This window comes from Cavia porcellus, unplaced genomic scaffold, assembly GCF_034190915.1.
Source record: "Cavia porcellus strain 051 isolate PalLab524CR breed Dunkin Hartley unplaced genomic scaffold, mCavPor4.1 scaffold_11, whole genome shotgun sequence".
NCBI lineage: Eukaryota > Metazoa > Chordata > Mammalia > Rodentia > Caviidae > Cavia > Cavia porcellus.
In genome coordinates, this window is record NW_026947494.1 from 41,669,823 (window position 1) to 41,689,102 (window position 19,280).

Here is a 19,280-nt window from a genome sequence, read left to right on the forward strand (position 1 = left end):
AGCCATTAATGATGATCAATGGCTTATATAATATTTCACTTTCAGTAATTCCTAATGTTTGTTTCAATAGTGAAAGTGAGGAAGCAAACAAGGCAGATAATTCAGTCAACCTCAAAATTCCTCTCCTGTACGATGCTGAAATTCACTTAACCAGGTAAGCAAAGCCTGTCCTAGTAAGTAGCCCATTGCCAATGACACCACGCTGGTTTATAGCACATCCAGACTTAAAGAATGTGTCTTCCCCTTGCCAGCTAAACCAGGAATCCACAGACAGATCAGAACCTAGGAAAATCTTGAGTGACACTTAGATTTGTTGACTGAAAGCAGCTTTGAAAGACAGAGGAAAAATACTTTCCCACTGACCACAGGAAACCTCTTCTCCAGGCTCTGGAAAGGCTGCAAACTTTCTCTGAAAGCTAAAACAGACTCAAGGACCCTACCAGTTGTTAGCACTTTTTTTCTTACTTCCTACTGGGCACATGAGATGTCCGGCAATATATTCATCTCTGGATGTTGGGCCCCAGTACCCTGCTTTGCACTTGGGAAGCCTGCAACTGATATTGAATAGAGTGACACATCACATAGTCAGATACAGAAACTAGATCAGCTCTAGCTTCTCAGTAGAAAATCTCTGACATAACAGATTAGGATTTTTTTTCCAACTAGGAAGAAATGAGAGATTTTCCAAAGGATATCAACCATGAAGAAATGCTTTATTCTGTTTTCTTGCCTTACCAAAGCAAGTAAACCTGAAAGCAGCAATTAAAATCTTATAGACAAGTATATGCCTGCTATTTTGAATTGTTCCCAGGAACAAGTGCCTTGGGAATTGGATAGCATGCAAATCCCACAGGTGCCAGTAGGCTAATAACAGTTTAGCTTTCCAGAGTGAGACTGGTTCATGGCACAGGCACACCAGGGCACTGCTACGCAGGTGCACAGGCCACAGGACATGCATAGTTCCAACGTGGGCAGCCAGTATTCTCTCCCTAGTGAAGCACCCATGCTGCTTCTCTGTGCAGATCATTGGCCCAGGAAAACATGTCATATTTTCTAAAGCCCAATGACAATTCGCTTTGCTATCTCCTACTTTATCATCCCAACCCCTAAAAGCATTATGTAGAACATCCAATAAATCACTAAGCAAAAACAAAAAGAAAACTATGTCCTCCTGTCTGGGACACATGAGCAAAGAAGAAAAGAATGTCTCTGTATCAAGTGAATGGCAAATGGGAGAGTGGAAACAAAGTACAACTCAAGTCATCCATCCCTGAAAAATTAATCAGTAACTGCAGATTTCAAAGGACTCCCGCTTGCTAAATGCTGAAATCAACTGCAGGCACAAAGATTTGTATTACTACACTGCCTAAATATTTCCTTCTCACTTATGCTAATTCTTTCTCTTCTAAATTCTTTTGTTATCACAGCCTACTCGTCACCCACTCTGCCATCATGGCCAATTTTTCCCCCAGAAATTTTAATATGAAATAAACATAAACTTGAAATGGGACTGCACTCTTTATTGACATCTTAACTATGTATTTTTGTGATGGTAATTTGCATTCCAGTATACCACAATGTTTTTTAAAGCATGTATTTTAAAATTTAATATAGAGAATTATGAAAAGCTGTAATATCTCCTCCTACATCTGAATAATTCTCTAGATTTTTTCCTTAAAAGAAAAACATTAAAATATACCCCATAGATAGAAATCCAGAATTAAACAGAGATGCACAATGAAAACTAGTCATTTCTTCTCTCCTCCCTGGTGATATTATGCATGGATGTTGAATGTGATTCTTTGAGACTACTTTTCAGACATATGGTTGCTTTAACTAAGATGTATGTATGGAATACACTCATAGATGCATGCACACAATTGTGGGCCAATATGTTGCTTACTCAAGAGGAACAATAAAATACTATTCATATTTCATGTTTTATGTAATCAGAAAAATTTTCATATCAAGCCAAACATATCTAGCTTATTGTATTTCTGAGTGTTTTATAGTTTATATGCCATTCTGACATTATGTTGTTGTTTTGCAGTTTCTTTTTCATGAGCAATAGTGCTTAAAACATTTTTAACCAACATTTTTTCAAACTTAAGAAAAAGCCCCACACAGTAACTGAGTATATCCTTTAGCTACTACTTTGGTACTATATAAATGTGCACTTATATTGTATGAATATGATGATAGAAATTGTGATGGTAGAATTATTTTTGTAATGGGATTCCTTCTGAATACAGCTAACTGCTGTGGCTGCTGAGTATATATTAAACTCTCTCTCTCTCTCTCTCTCTCTCACACACACACACACACACACACTGTCACTTAAGTAACTTAAGGAGAACTTCCATAACAAGTAGAAAATCATTAAATCCATTTATAATTCAAAAAGCAGAAAATATTAATCAGTTTATAAACTGGTCCTGCTTAGGGACTAACACAAACACATTCGGTAGACAAAGAGAATAATCCATGCACACACAGCCAGAATGGCTATTTCAAATCCTAGTTAGTTTTCCCAATAAATGGTTTATAAAGGATAAATGGAAAGGATATTCATAGTACTTGTTAGACTCTTTCTCCTGCTTACCTGCTCCTCCACACCCTTAAATCCAAAGAAACTGCCATGGTTAGAATACAACCTCAGAGCTTCAAGAGTTTCATACCAGTCTGAATGGTCCTATGGCAGTTTCTTTGACAAAGGTGCTTGCAGACATTTGTTGCCTATCTCAAGCAAAAAGGTCCAGATCAGTCCAATGCCTTTAAGTCTAGTCTAATAAAATTTGTGGGTTGATCATCTTAAAGGTGGCTCTACTAGTGGAAGAAGCCAATTTGAAAATCTGAAATTCAGAGCCAAAGCATTAGAGTTGGTTTGGAACTAGAAATAGCTAAGAAAAAGGATTAATAAAATGACTGTATATCCTGTTTCACAGGCATCTAGTAATGAATAATGCAGGAGCTAACGCCCAATAACCCATCATTGTGTTTCTCCCAGAGCAAATAGGAAAGCCCTGGCTTATAAATCCATGTATCCTGTCCAATCATCAAGAATTCAGTGTCCAGTACATTAAAATACCAGTTAATATAGCAACCCTGGAGAGAGTTCCACTATCAGTTCTAAAGTAACACTTTTATAGTTATTTCAGACACTTGACAACTCACAAGTATATAACACACAGAATCTCAGCAGAAAGGCCATAAAGGGATGTATCTTGAATTTGTCTTAGTTTTAAAAGCATGCACTAGACCATAGACCATAACAAACTACTGGTTTCATCTAGTGCTTTTTAAGACTTTTATTATTATAACTTTGACAGTACATACAGATACATGCATTTCAGAGTGATAATTCAGAAAATGTATAGAATGTATTATAAAACAAGAGATAGTTAACATATTCATTATTTAATTTTTTTAAAAAATTTGACACAAAAAATAACTACATGTTTATGGGGTATGATATATTTAAGTATACATATACAATTTCAATATATGTATATTTTATGTGTACTAACAAATCAGGGCAATTTGAATTTCTTTGTCCTTGTCATTACTTTATCTTTGGAGACTTTGAGCTCCTCTCTTCTAATTATTTACAAATGTATGAAAGGTGTCTGTGAACTATAGTTACCTCCCTACGCTGTAAAACTAGAACTTACTACTTCTAGCTGTATTTTCTTTTTTAGCCTCTTTCTACCCTCCCTCGCCACCATCCTTCCCAGCCTCTGATCAGACACTGAAAGACAAGTACGTCAAATTGTCTTTCACATGAGAGAGCTAAAAAAGTTGATTTTAATGCAGAATAGTCATTCGGTGCTTTTGTAACTAAAAATAAACTGTTTTATTTGTAATGAAAGCTAGAAAATACTTAAATAAAAGAAATTAAACTTCAAAACAACAGAACTAAAAGCATTGACTTTACAAATATCCAATAGATCCACCAACATAAATTTTTATGAAGTTTCCTCGGATAAGAATGTTCCTTCTGTCGTGCACAATTTTGAAGATATTGGTCCAAAGTTCATCTTCTCTCTTAAGGTTGGTAAGTCTCTCATAAGGATGGAAAATTAGGAAGAAGGGAAAAGAAAAAACTAGTCTGGGAAGAGAAGGGGAAAATTAAATGAGGTCAAAATATACCAATAGTTCTCAAACTTGGGCCTCATCTGGAAAATTCATTAAAACACAGATGCTAGCCTTTACCCCTGGAGTAATTGAGAGGTCTAGAATGGGTCTAAAAAATTCTATATTTGTGAAAAGTTCCCACATGGTTCTAATGCTACTAACCCAGGTGCCATACTTTGAGAACCAATGGGAAAACAGATAAGTAAAGAACAGGGGTTGGCATTTAGTTTACATGTGCTGGACTAGGTAATTAGGGAAAATATATATATATTTATATGCTAGAAGAACATGCTAGTAGCATTCAACCACTGAACTACACCTCCAGGCCTAGTATCTGAAAATATTTTTGAGTCAAATTCTAATATCTATGAGTAAGTATTAATCCAAAACAAACAATCAATTACATAAAAAGACATTTAGTTGTAAAAAATTACTATTTCATAGCATGTCAATAATATGAAAACTCTAGAAAGTAAAAAAGAATTCATCCATCACCTTGAGTTAAAACCATTTTACTTTTGTACCTTTCCTACGAGTCTATTTCCTGGCTACAACCTGCAATTTTGTGAAGTTTAAAATTATAAAAGAATCTTGAATTGTTACTCAGATACAGGAATTTATAAAGTATGAAGGGTATCCAGTAGCCACATTTTTTAGTAGGGTAGTTAATTGATTCACAGCAAAATAAAATAGCATTTATAGAGTGTAATAAGTATAAGCCATTATATCAAGTGCTTTTATGCTATTTAATTGCCAGACTGGTTATGAGAGTAGAATTATTAGTAGTAATTGTTGTTTAAAAAATTTAACAGCCAGCAAGGCACAAGCACTGCCACTTAGAAGAAAATCCCCATCAGTGAGAACAGCTTGTTTACCAGCACAAACCTACTGAATTTCTGATTAACTTTGTTATATGAATGAGAAAAATTAAAGCAGAGAGAGATTCTCTGCCCAAGTCATATCTCTGATCACTTGTACTTTATAGTTGCCCCTCATCAGCACAGGAACTATTAATCATTTGCCTTGCATCACACCACGTAGTGATTCTAGAACATTTTGTTCCCAACACAGGTCACGACAGGACTTGTCCCAGTAAGCATGGCATCTGTAATCATCCACATTCCTCAGTACACCAAAGAAAAGAACCCACTGATGTACCTGACTGACATACACACGGACCAGGTAAGAATAACACAATAGCTTATAAAAATGGGCACTTTCAAGATGGAAATAACCACCTGGGATGATTAGTTCTGACATTTTGTAGATGAAAAACAGCAGATAATACTTATGCATCCCAGGTACCAATTAACTATCATTAATTTCATATTAGAAGCAATATATTATTTTTAAAAAGAATGTCTGAGTCTAGATATATAGAGAGAGCAAAAATTGTTCTAAAATCCCTTGTCTGGTCAGGCAAAGGTTGAAATGTATTAGTGCTCATCTTATAATGGTGTCTTCCTGTGGCAAGACTTGGAAATCAAAATCCTAAACCTTTCCACAGAAAATAACCCTGAATTAATCACTCACAGTGTGTTTGCATTACAAATTTATCTTATTACATATGAGCTATGTGGGAAACCATTTGGCATTCTTACAAAGAAAACTGAGCCTTGATACCTTCCTAAAGAAAAACATCTTTTTAAAGTTCACAGTTCTAGAGATTTAGCTCACAGTCCTTGAGATTCAAGCACATTATTTCAGCATCATTTCAAGTGAGGATCTCATGGTGGAAGGTAGGAAAAGCCCATGCATGGGCTTGAGGAGGGGAGGAAGGGAAAGAGGAGGAGAAATAGGAAGGGAAAAAATGAAGAGGAAAGGGAAGAAAGAGACAATGACCAAATCAGAAACTAGAGAGAGGCTGGAATGCCACTGTCCCTTCTAAGGACACGCTCCCAGTTCACATGCAGACCTCCCATAAGCTCCAACTATTAAAGGTCCCCTTCCCTCTCAACACTGTCCTCATTGGGACTAAGCTTCCAGTGAACTTTGCATCACAAAACACATCTAAGCCATAGCAGTCTATAAAACCTGGCCATTTTATCAAGTCACATTGTAAGATTTGAATACAATGGTTGATATCAGTGGTCACAGGAAGTCTGGCTAGGTCTGGGCTCTTGGAAAGAGCCTAACAGATCCTCTCTCCCTTCTCCGACAGATGACAGTAAGATTTCCTAACTTGAGAAAAGAACATCATAAAAACATTTTGCTTCCAAATCTGATTTGAGGTTCCTCTTTTTAGGCTGGTGACATCAGTTGTAAAGCAGAAATAAATCCACTAAAACTGGGTCAGACCTCTTCTTCTGTATCTTTCAAGAGGGAAAACTTTCGGCACGTAAAAGAATTGGTAAGAACAGATTAACAATTGAAGTTTCTTCCAGGAGTTCATGGTTTGTTTTTACCTGAAATCAAGGATCTTTTCTCCAACCATCTGGTGTCACAGAGTTTTCTCATTTTTTTGCTTTTGATGGCTTATATGAATTAAGATTTAGAAAATACATTCTCAAATCTAGGTTATTATATTATTACTTAAACCATTACTTCCACATTAAATGTCCAGATTTTTTGATAACAAAAGGATACAAGTGAAATAACTGTGTTTGTATATTGTACTTAAAAACTGTGTCAGAGCTGTGAATGAACGGGCATATACTTACCTCAAGTCTCCCTGCAAGTTAACCACTGATGACTGGTTTTTTGTTGTTGTTGGTTTTGTGAGTGTGTGTGTGTGTGTGTGTGTGTGTGTGTGAGAGAGAGAGAGAGAGAGAGAGAGAGGGAGAGAGAGAGAGAGAGAGAGGGTCTCACTATGCAGTTCAAGATGGCCTTGGGCTTGCTTTGTAGCCCAGGCTGGTCTTAAACTTGCATTGATCCTCCTGCCTCAACCTCCTTAGTACTGAGATTACAAAAGTAAGATTACTATGCACAGCTGATGAATTTTACTTAATTATTAAATATGCTACCCTCTTCTGCCTTTTAATATCGTATTACCTTCTATTCCTGAGCTATTCCCTTTAGGGAAAGACATTAGTCTAGCATCCTAGCATAGTGCTTGGGTTATGTTTAAGTCACATAGTAAATAGTCAAATGAGTAAATATTGAGTAAACAATAAACCCTCAATTACTCTCCCTTATCAAAAATACTGTGTGATATTCTCCTGGTTTAAACCTTTCATTACAACTGTTTAATTTTATGAACGATGAAAAAGAAGCAGAAAAATAGAATAAAATTGTGCTTCATTTAATGGCATTACTGCACTTAGAGATATATATATGCATGCTGTTGCATCAATGGGCCATGTTACCTTTTGTCCTCGGAGATGGGCTGGTATAACACAGACTTTTCTAAAGCAAGTTTAGATTCACAGCAAAATTAAGTGGAATCCTCAAAAATTTCCCATCTACTCTCTCTCCTTACATAATCTCGGTGTCCTCCACTGTCGAAGTCCTGAGCCAGAGTAGTACAGTTGTTACAAGGTGTCCTGACGTCACTGTCACCCAAACTCCACATTTTATCTGAGGGTTTACTGTCAACATCGTAAAAATCCACACTGCGAATTTTGAAAAATGTATGACATGTATCCACAATTGTAGTATCATAAAAATAGTTTCACTACCCTTAAAATTCTGTGCTCTAAGAACTGTTCATCTCTTCTTCCTCCCAGACTCCTAATAATCACAATTCTTTTACTACCAACTTTTTCAAATCTAAACAATGTATCTTTAGGGTTAGGTTTAATGATTAAATTATAACTCTTTTTTAATGTTGTTTACCTAATGAGTACATTGTTAGCAAGTTGAGTGACTGTGTTTTGTTATTACTATTGTTAGTAGTACAGTTAACACAGTTGTATATTTGCTCCACACACTTCTAGGTTTTTTGTTTGTTTGTTTGTTTCCTGAAGTTGTCTATACAAATACAAAAAACTTGGGAGAAAGAGTGCAATTTTTATGACGTAGTACCAAAATCCCTTGGAAGGGATTATAAGTACAAGCAGTTCATCAGATTGCCTGTTTCCCTAAATCCTTCCCAGTACTGGGGTTATGTGTTTTTTTAAACTTTTAGCATTCATTTTTGTTTTACACCCATACTAACCTTCTCTTCCTTCACCATTGACTCTAATCTGAAAGGACTGCAGAACTGCTTCCTGTAGTGATGTCATCTGCATGTTCAAAAACCTTGACATAAAAGAAGAATACTTCATTAATGTGTCCACCAGAATTTGGAGCAGGACTTTCGCTGCAGTAAGTATCAGCATCAGATTGGACTCATCAATGATAAGGAAATATACCTTCATTGTCAAAGAGTTTGTACCCTTGGACAAAATAGCATTCTGGTTGATGGTGGTGGCTGAGTAACCCAGAGCAGTTTTACTGGAGAAGGCAGTGTGCTGCCATCCCTCTCCAGGGCTCACCTGATCTGACTGTGCCTTGGAATCTATGGGGAGCTCATCAAAAGGTCTGCTTCATAAGGTCTCTGAGATGCCAGCCATCAGTATCTACAGAATGGTGACAAAATCACCTCTGCTACTCTTGACTACAGATGGCATCTGCTTTATCTTCCACCCAGTCCTCACATTTTCCTTTTCCAGGTCTTCTCTACCACACCCCCACCAAAATGCAGCTGTCTCTGGTTGAGGTCACATCTAATTGTTGGATGGATCTCAAACTACCCAGGAGACAAATCTAGCAAAAGGATCCATCTTCCTATTTAGCAATAACCCTCTATTCTCTTGCTTTACCTTCCCTCTGCTGAGAACCCAGTCAGACACAACATTTAAATCATTTCAATTCCCATGCGAAATTTGAAGGAAGTGCTAAACAATGCCAGTGTGGTTTTTCTGTTGGGTAAGCATGTGGCTACTATAGCAGTATTTCACTATGGATTTGCATAGCCAGAATTTCCATCTAGAGTGAAAACTATGCATATAGACAGGCCTGCTTAAATCTGGTGCTTTAGTGATTAGCCATTCCATTTGCCAACACTGGCTTTGATTGAGGTGGTAAAATACAAATTAGTCTAAAACCTTGGGATAGTGTGTGACTTTCACTTTCTTGGTTTCTTTTTTGTTTGTTTGTTTTGTTTTGCTTTGTTTTTTTTAAACAAATAAATCAGTTCTCAAGGTTCTTAGAATGATATTCTACTTTGTATTTTTCATGTATTTTCCAAAAACCATTATTCTTTGCCATGGAGTTTTGTGCAAGATTAGAAGACTGACAGCCTTTGTAACTTCTCCCTGAATCCAAAATATGAGCAATATTCTTTTATGAAGATGCAATAAAAAAGGAATATTCAAAGGTCAGGGGAAAAAAATACAGAATTGGAGGAGTAACGAAATAAGAAGTTTGATTTTCTGTCTTGCTTGTTTTCTCCTTGTTAGTTGCATTTGTTTTGAGGCCTTGAGAAGAAGAGTTCTCTAAGGTGGACTGCCTGCTGTTTGCTGTAGCAGTGCCTAGCTGCAGCAGCTTGGTACTCAGCTTCACCAATTTGTTTTTGGCTCTGTGAGTTTGAGGAACAAGTGTTTTCATAGGAAACTTTGCCAAATGGGAAGGAAAACTGACTTTTCCACATCAAAACACAATCCTGCCAGCTCTGCAGAAAGCATTTGGTTTTTCTTAAGTTTATTTAAAGCTATAGCATTTTAACTAGAAGACGTTTTTAAAAGACAGTTTTTAGAACAGTTTTTAGAAGCAGCAGTTTCATTCTCAGAAACCAACATAAAGTATATTGCTTATCCTTTTCAACATGATTATGTTGGTTAAACTGAGAAAACATCCCTGAGAAGTCACTGAAGCTCAAGTCTCAAACATCATCTCTCTTTGGGAAAGGTTACCTTTGCCACCACGCCCTTGGTTTCCAGCTGTTTCAATAACAAAGGAAATGTTTCTGAGACCACATGTGAGATCCAGTCTAAAATATTTATCTTATTTTCTCTATTAGAACCTAGTGATGTGCTGCCTTCTCCTGCCATTCTTTTTCTGATTATAGTTCAAGTTAACTTAACATTTCAAGTAATTTTATCACAAAGGCTTCAAGTGGTTTTATCACAAAGCCTTCCTAACTGAGTGGATGCCTTTGTACGAAGCTGTGGTGAAGGCTGGCAGCCTCGCTACTTGGTTCTCCCATGGCTGGTTTGCCTACCTCTGCTTGTTAAACCTGTAGGATATCGTGTACTTGGAAGAGCCTGCCTTTGGAGTGCAGGCCTAGCGGTGTTGTAATGTATCTTTCAGCTATGCATTCACTTAACTGCCTCTTTCTTTAAAAACAAAATTATATCATTATTGATAGCCTTAATGTTTCCCACATAGTATATATTTAAGGGACCCGTGCTGAGGGTTAACTTCTGAAGCAATGTTTCATCTTGAGGCAATTAAAAGTAACCAGAGACTCAGCTAGTGTGAAGGAAATAAATTGCTCATTTTTTTGGAAATATATTCTCTTTCTGGCTGCTAGATACAGCTTAGCAAATGACTTCATGGAGTGTGTTGAATCTTGTGCCCTAGTAACCAGAAAAACTGAGTCCTAGTAGCTAGAACATGTGAAACAGCTCTAAAATCTGAGTGACAGTAAGCATCAGACCCAATATTTGTTCTGCAAAGAGAACAACCACAGCGAAGTAAATACATCAATGTTTCCATTGAAAAATATTCTTTTCTGTAAATAGAGTGAAGAATATGTGTAAAGATATTTTCATATTAGTAAATTACAAGTCATGTCAACATACAATATATGACCTTCCTACACACCTACTTCATATATCCAGTATAATTTCATAGAAACACTTAAGTTAGGAAATGTGAAATTACTCCTGATATGATAAAATGTGTCAAAAGGTAAAGTTCAAGTATATTTTTTAAAGTGTTATGTAATGCATCTGTACCTCAAAAGAAAATTGTCTTATCTTTTAAATGTTGATTTTCCATTTCCATATGTGGTTCATTTAGGTAAGAATATAAAAATGCTGCATGTAAATGCCTATCACCTCTTGAACTTCTTAAAAAATCTTATCTTTCTCAATTAAAAGCACTGATTTTACACCCTTATTTTGAAGCCTCTTTAAGTCAAATCACCTGCAGAGATGTTTTAACTGGCTTAGGTCTGGACCTCACCCTAGAGGTTTGTTTAATGACTGAGCCCAGTCATGTGCACGTTTTAAAAGTGGTCCAGCAACTTTTGCTGAGTAGGCCTGTTATACAGAAGTTCCTGTGTCTTCACAATTAGCATTCATTTGCTCATTACTTTCTGCCAGGTAATAACTTATAAACGTGTCAGGTTTTCTGCTGCTACAATAAAGTATTTTCTTTCTTGTGTGTTCTAGTCCACTTTCCAGACAGTACAGCTGACAGCAGCTGCAGAAATCAATACCTATAATCCTGAAATATATGTGATTGAAGAAAACACTGTCACGGTGAGTGTACCACATCTTTCCCCCCAAAAGGCATTCTGTTTCAATAGAAGCAGATAATCATTTTTCTTACCACTGCGTATAAGGAAGTATCTTACTGAAACTCTGTGAATCTAACATCTCTTGTGTTTGGCAAGGGTGTTTGCTATTCAGAAAGTTCAGTGATATAAATGCCCACTTCAGGTCCCCATGCTGGCCTTCCAAGAAGTAATGATCCAACAGAAGGCTCAACAAAAGGGCTTCGTCTTCCCAGGGATGCCCTTTGCCTCTCTCTTCTCCAGCCCTACACCAGCCCTACTGCTCTTTCTTCCCCTGTGCTTGTATAAAACCAGCTAGACTGAAGGCTTTACATTATGACTACTTAAATTATAAATTGTATTTAGAGTATTTTTAAGAAATACCGAAGCATGCTTAATAAATCAGTCATTTATTATTGAAGGTTTTTTTTTTAATAGTACATCTTACAAGCAGACTGTCACAGTGTGGCAAGTCTTACAGTCTAAAAAACTATAATGCTCCCGTTGATAGAAATGGTCCTTCAGAGAAGTGTGCTTTTTACAGAAAACAAAGCATTTCTGTTCCAGAAACTGGCACAGACCACTCTCCTTTGCACTGACACTCTGGGTAGCATATGCCATTTTTAGATACGGTATGGCGGGACTTCCATGCCTAATCTGTTGGCAGAGCTCTCGGCATTTTCCTCTCACAGCTTTTGTTCAAGGTTGGACGAGAGTTCATGACTCTGCCCCCAAGTTCAACTTGGCAGTTGGCTTTGATCCACAGCTCCAGCCCACAGTCTTGCTTAAAAGACCGGTGTCCTTGTGAACTGCCTGCCTCTCTCAGTGCCTGAGAATACAGCTCACAGCAGTGCCATCCCACTCTTGCCCCGGAGAAAAGGAGTCCACACAACAGACAAAGGTTTTCTGCCTCCAGTTTAGGAAACTCAGTGAAAGCCCATGGTCTCTCTTCAGAGACTGGCATGGAAAGTCGGAAATAGAGCCAAAGGAAATGCAGACTTCACATTTGAACTGCTCTGAATTTAGCCCTGGGAAGAAAGCACTGTACGTTTTTGTTGAAAGCTCATTTAGAACAATGCAACTTTCAAAAAATATGCAACACTCAGTTATGGACTTTTCTTTTTAGAAAGCAGTCATAAATATATTCACTGAGAAGTCCAGTGATCAATTTTAATGAACCCAATATATTTTTCCCGTTTTCTCATACTAATAAACAGAAGCCAACTTTTATTTAATTGCATCTATAAAAATATTTTTGAATCCAAATAGTAATTTGGATAATTTTTTAAATACTGCTTTGATTCTACATAATAAAGTGACATTTTCCTATAGGAAAGTAGTTACATTTATTTCAATCCCAGGCCTACTTAAAAGTCTGAAAAATCAAACTTTATACTCATGACTCCAGAGATCCATAGGCCAGAGAAAGAGAAGCAGGCATATAACTGCCAATACAGAAAACCTGATAGGAATTTGAAACAACTTTTATTATTAAACTTACTAAAAATATTTTAGTTTTTGAAATTTTTAATAATGAGAAATCCAGTCAGCAAGCCAGCTTCCAGTTTAGCTCAACAAAGTTTGTAAAATACAGCTGCTCATTCGCCACTGAAATTTAACACTGTCAAATAAATAAGAGATCGTCCTCTTCTTTTCTATAAAATATAGGTCTTTAAGAATATCCTTTGAAGGAAATGATTGAGACTCTTTCCCCAATTACAGGAAAAGGAAAAAAGAAAAAGAATAGACAATGTTGCTATTAAAACTCTTAGGGCAGCCATTCCATTACAGCACCACAAAGACTTCAGGAAGTGGGCATGAGGAGACATAAATATCCTCCGAACAAGCTCCTCACTTTTGCAAAGGTCAGCTCGAGCACTGAGATACTATTTCTACTTTCCAGCAGTTGCTACCAACCTGCAGTGAGGCTTAGGTGAAGTCAGTACTGCCGCAAGCCCGAGTGCCCCAGTGCTGAGCTAGGTTGCTCCAATTCTCTCCCCAAGGCCCTTTTGTTTCACCTGATGACAGACACTAAAGTCCCCACTTTACAAATAATCAAAGCACTTAGGATTGTCAGGCATGATACAGATATAAAATACTAATGCAATCAAGGGGAAAAACCTAGAAAATGTGCACTCTTTATCTAAATTTTGCAGGTTTTTTTCTCAAAGAATTTCTCTGTATAATGCTCACCACAGTGAGGAATCACATCACCTTTCTAGAGCCGGGATGTTTATTTATAGAATTACAGAATCGAACAACGTTCCCTTTTTTTACTGTAAATATTTGATAACTGAAGTGTGAATGTGTATTTTCAGATTCCTCTCATGATAATGAAACCCAATGAGAAGGCTGAAGTCCCAACAGGAGTCATAGTGGGCAGTGTAATTGCTGGCATTCTTCTGCTTGCAGCTCTGGTTTCTGTCTTATGGAGGGTAAGAAAAAAATTCTCATTCTAAAAGGCAGGGTTCCTGAAAGCTGGTCATAAATTCCTTTACAAAACAGCAATTTTAAATATTATATGGTACTCCTCTATTATGGGGAAAAGAAATATAAATTTGTTTACACTTTCTCATTCATGCCTTTGGAAGCCCATTGATTTTATTTTTCTTAAAAAAATTTTCCTTCCTTCTATGACCCTAGACATTTTATTTTGCTTCAGACACATAGACTCTAAGTTGAAAATGCTGGTTCATGACTGTAATCTCAGATCCTCAGGAGGCTGAGGCAGGAAGATTCCAAGTTCATAAACTTGTCTCAAAATGAAATAAAGTCTAGGAGTATAGCTTAGTGGTAGAGTATTTAGTATGTGTGAGGCCTTGAGTTCTATCCCTAGCACTATAAAAAAAAAAAGGCAGAAACTTATCTTTGTGCAGTTTTGAACTCTGGTTATAAATTTCCTCATTAAAAGGATGACAGATAGATTCAACAGTCTGCTCAGGACTTTCTCCAGAGCCTTAGGGATTCCCATAGGTGCTTCAAAAGTAGTTGGTAGCAAAGAATGTCAAAGTCTTCATACGAAATAAGTCCTAGAAATGTCATTTTTAATTGTGTACACTCACTGGGTGCAGTGTGAGGTAACTGTATGTGATACAGTACTCACTGAGCAGTGCTCGAGTCAGGGTAATTGTCAAACACAGAGTGGTAACACTATATCTTCATCTTCACAGTTGGGCTTCTTCAAAAGAAAATATGAAAAAATGATGAAAAATCCAGATGAGATGGATGAGAGCACAGAACTCCACAGCTGAGTGATCTGGCAGGCAATCGCCACTACACTGGGAACTGTCGGCGTCCAGCCAGGATATGCTATTGTCATGGATGGATCTTCCTTTTAAGTCCAAGTTTTTCACTAATAGGTAGATGAACCTGATATTTTCAGAGAAACTGCTGTCAGTTTGGAATGAAGAAATTATGAGGATTAGGGGTAAAAAGGGCAAAAGACTTATTATTTACAGAGACAAAAAACAAGTAACCCTTAAACTGGCTGGTCCAGGATTTACATTCTAATGTATTGTGTTGGAAACAAGTTTCCAGGTACGCAAGTATTAAATTGTAACACTTTCTCAAATTTTGGGGGTGGGGAATGCTTTTTTTAAAATGTTTGATTTAAACAGCAAAACTAAAAGTATATATGTAATAATACATACTGTACATAAATATTAATATATAGTAATATAGTTATGTACAGCAGTTTTATATGTATAAAATATATTATGTAATACATATTACATTACACATAATACATATTATATGTATACACTATATGTATAATATGTATTATATATCATGCTGGATATTTTTACATATGTATAAAATTATCATGGGTAATGTTAACAAGAGTGGCGAAATTTGCACAGGTTGTTTTCAACTTATGCTGTTCATCCGGAGTGGGAACAGATTACACTTTTAAGTGATAATTTTATTTATAACAAGTGAAAATTTGTTATTGGTTCTTTTGGCCTATGGCCACCTCTTCAGATTCCTACCTTGCTATCATTGTCCAAATATGCTTAAATAACTGGAAGCAGCATAGACAATACTTCCTCTTAAGGGTACCTCCTACTAAACACATCTCCACTTAAACTGGTGAAGGACAGTTTAGAAGCAATGGAACAAAATTTTGCTTATATCCTGTACTATAACCAATATATGGTGAAATCCTATCTGCTGGAAGCCCAGGGAAGGACAAGAAACTTCCTTTAATGGATGCACAACAGTTCTCTTTTAGGAGCTGGCTAGCTGGCTGGCGGAAATTTGATGAATTTTTAAAAGATGAGCAAATTCTTTGCAACCTTTCTGCTCCCCGGCTGAACACTCTCTCACGGTCCCAATGTGCCTTGTGTGACAGAAGCTCCCAGCCCACCTTCCTCTCCCGTGGTCATCTACCTTCCTTTACCATCAGCTCTCCCGCACACCTGTGAGAATTACTATATATGCTCCTTAACTTTAGGAGGCCATTGTTTACTATTAAACAAGAAAAGGAGACTAGGTAAAATTCTCAATGCTGGACTCTCAGGCAGTATAAACAGAATAAGGTAAAACATCTTAGGAACTTGCAAGAAATTATGGCTGAGGCATCAGAAACCATAATATTAGCAGGTGCATCTGCTGTGCTTCTTTTTTCTAGAAGACTGAATTGCACTTGGGCATGTTTAAAAGATGGATTCTTCTGTTCCAACTCCTGAGATTATATGGTCAGATTGGGATGAGGCCCCCTAATTTGCATTTTGACAAGCACCCAAAATTATACTGTAGTAGATATATTTTGAGGGACACCAGCATTTCCCACTTTTTTGTCTCCATTTTTGAGCCTGCACATTCTCTAGGGATAACTCTGAGGAAAGGGGCATGGGAAAGGGCAACAGGGACCACTGCATGTTGGGACACTATAAAGCTTCAGACAAGTCCTCTAATTCTGCAAACTTCAGTGTCCTCATTATAAAATGGGGAGACTAGGTTGGAACTCAGGAGTGATACTTTTACGTTTATGATCTCAATTTCCTATAGTACAGACAATTCTCTGAGAAATCAGAGGAGAACAGGAATCTGCCCATGTGTTTATGTGTGGACTCGACTGTGGGGCTGGCCTGGCCTCTGAGTGGGCATACACAACTATCCCGACAAAGCAAGAGAAAAAATAAAATATCATGGGTTTATAGCAAAAACAGCATGGTATTTTCTGTAGTTAAGTGAGCCAGAGCCCAGTTCTTTTAACAGCTGTGGATTCACTGTTTCATTCCAACAAAATTTTATTTTAAAAAAATAGACTAGTCATCACGTTGATAAAGAATATTTAATAAACTGTGTAACTACTGTTAGTTTTCCAGTGTACTTTACAAAATACATTTTCCCTTTTATTTGATCCTGCCTCACCTCCCTTAGATAAGAGGTAGAGGCCGCATACTTCACACACTGAGCTTGAGAACTTGGGCTATCCTTGCCACAATCTGCCTGTGTCACAGTTTCCATGGAGCAGTTGGATTGCTAGGCTGAAGCGCTAGTCACTTATTTCCTAACCATTTATCACCCTAGCGTAGGGTTTTCTGGGCTTCATAAAACTGTCATTTTGGGTCAGGTGGTTTACTTGGGGGAGTAAAAGGTTATCTCGCAGCATCCCAGCCTATATCTAATGGATACTGGTAACATCCTCTTCCTCAGTCATGACAATAATAAAATACCTCCAGACATTGCCAAGTGACTCCCAGTAGGAGTACTTCTTAAGCACTTTTAAGCAACGTCAAGTATTCATAGAAAAAATAAAAATTGCACACTTTTCAAGTTATATGTTTCATTCAACCACACTTTTTTAAAAAAGTGACGTCTTTAAGCATATAATTTCCATTTCATAAATGGTATATAAACAAGTTGTATAGAATATGATATAAACTTTAAACTGTTTTCAGGCACGGCTGCCACACAGGCATTACAAAATAGTGACAGAGCTTGATGAAGACATAGCACTGAGATTGAAAATTGTGCATTACTCATTTTAGCAGCAAATTGAAATTCTTAACTGTACATTTTTCTAGCTGGCAGTCTTATTTTTGTAAAATAGTTAAAGTTATCTATTAACTGTGAATAAACAAAAAAAAAACTAAAGCCAATTATGTCACACATATAACACTGAAAGCTATTCTAAAAGGTGTGATATTTACTATCCTGATAAACTATAACCCCATCTGTGAAAATCTTGTAAATTAAGACATCATTAAAAAGGCAAGATTAAATTTAGTTTCCTAATACATCTTTGATATTTCAATTAGCACGTATGCAGCAATTCTATACATAGCTTTTTAGGACTATGTTTTTCATGTACATAAAGTGAGTATACTCATTTTAACCCATTTGAAAATTTAACTTAAATATCTAAATCAAAAGGTAAACATGGGATCAGGTGAAAATATTAACCAGTAATTTTAAAAAATAAAAATGTAGCCATCATGTAAATATAAAAATCATATGCACTTGATTTATTTTGGCGGGTGAAGTCATAATATAAATGTATATATTGCAAAACTGTTGCATTTTAGAAAAATTGTCCTGTTTTCTTCATAAATAATGCACAGGTCTTGGATATCAAATTTGCTTTTTTGTGTACTTTGTCTCCTTTCCACTAAAACTGTAAAAGTGAATGTATGTCTGTACATCAAGTTGAACAACTAATTCGATTTCTAAGAAATGAAAATTAAATTGGAAGTAATCAACCCAGATCAATTAGTAGCTTTTCTCATAAGAACCAAACAGAAAATTTTTATGTAAATGTAAACCCACTCTTCATATGACATTATTAAAATTGCCTTGAAAATAAAGTGACTTTCTCTGGGTGTGAATTTTTACAGGTTATGCGTTGCACTATATATATATCTTATAATGGCTTTATCTGGCTTCAGAATACATTCAAGATTCAATTTCAGAGGATTAGGGATGTAACTAGACATAGGATTTGTCTGATAAGAAAAAAAAACAGGCTAACTGCTACAAGATGCACAGGTAGAGTTAATAAATATAATTTTCAAAAATATATTGAGGGCCTAAATATTTTAAAAATTTAGATGGGCTGAAGAATTCAAAGGTACATATCAGGATCACAGACTCTCATCGCCATACAGAGGGGAGACCACTGCGAAGCTGAGTGGAACACATGTGCACTGCCATTTGTGCCAGTGCACCAACACCGCCTCCTGAATCGAGTGTGCTCTCGTGCCTCCTCAGCACCTCAATGTGAGGAAACATCTCATTAGGGCAGCAATCACCTGTTAGTGTATTTGGTATCTATCTCTCAATAAAATACAACCTAGAGTGCTCACTTTGGCAGCACATGTACTAAGATACAACTTGGAGCTGGGCATAATTTAGGAGGCAAAGGTAAGAGGATTGCAAGTTCAAGTCCAGCCTGAGCAACTTAACAACTTAGTGAGACCCTTTCTCACCATTAAGATAGAGAGAGAGCGAGAGGGAGAGCAGGAGTTAGGAATGTAGCTCAGTGTAAAGACTTAGTTCATTCTCCAATATGAGGGGAAAATGTTAGAGAAAATAAGATTAGCTGGTTTTTCATAGTAATATAGGAAATGGTACTAAGCAACTGTATTAAAGCTATTACTTTGTCCCATGTAGTTAATTATAAAATAATTTTGTTTATTCACTTTTTAAAGGCAATTCATGTTTTAAATTTATATTATCTTTTAAAAACTGCAAACACCATTTAAAAAATTCCTCTCAT

The 19,280-nt window shown here is 36.6% G+C and overlaps 1 protein-coding gene across 2 annotated transcripts in view; it reads left to right on the forward strand.

Moving 5' to 3' along the window:
• Positions 1-18,369, forward strand: part of Itga2 (integrin subunit alpha 2) — a 95,674-nt gene extending 77,305 nt beyond the window's left edge. For both annotated transcript variants that reach the window (XM_063258132.1, XM_063258133.1), the window contains 8 exons: positions 71-154; positions 3,948-4,050; positions 5,206-5,316; positions 6,380-6,484; positions 8,266-8,379; positions 11,454-11,543; positions 13,876-13,992; positions 14,728-18,369. In XM_063258132.1, coding sequence (XP_063114202.1) covers positions 71-154; positions 3,948-4,050; positions 5,206-5,316; positions 6,380-6,484; positions 8,266-8,379; positions 11,454-11,543; positions 13,876-13,992; positions 14,728-14,808 — 805 coding nt within the window. In that variant the 3' untranslated portion in view covers positions 14,809-18,369. The remainder of the gene's footprint in view (positions 1-70; positions 155-3,947; positions 4,051-5,205; positions 5,317-6,379; positions 6,485-8,265; positions 8,380-11,453; positions 11,544-13,875; positions 13,993-14,727) is intronic.
• The last annotated feature ends 911 nt before the right edge of the window (positions 18,370-19,280 follow it).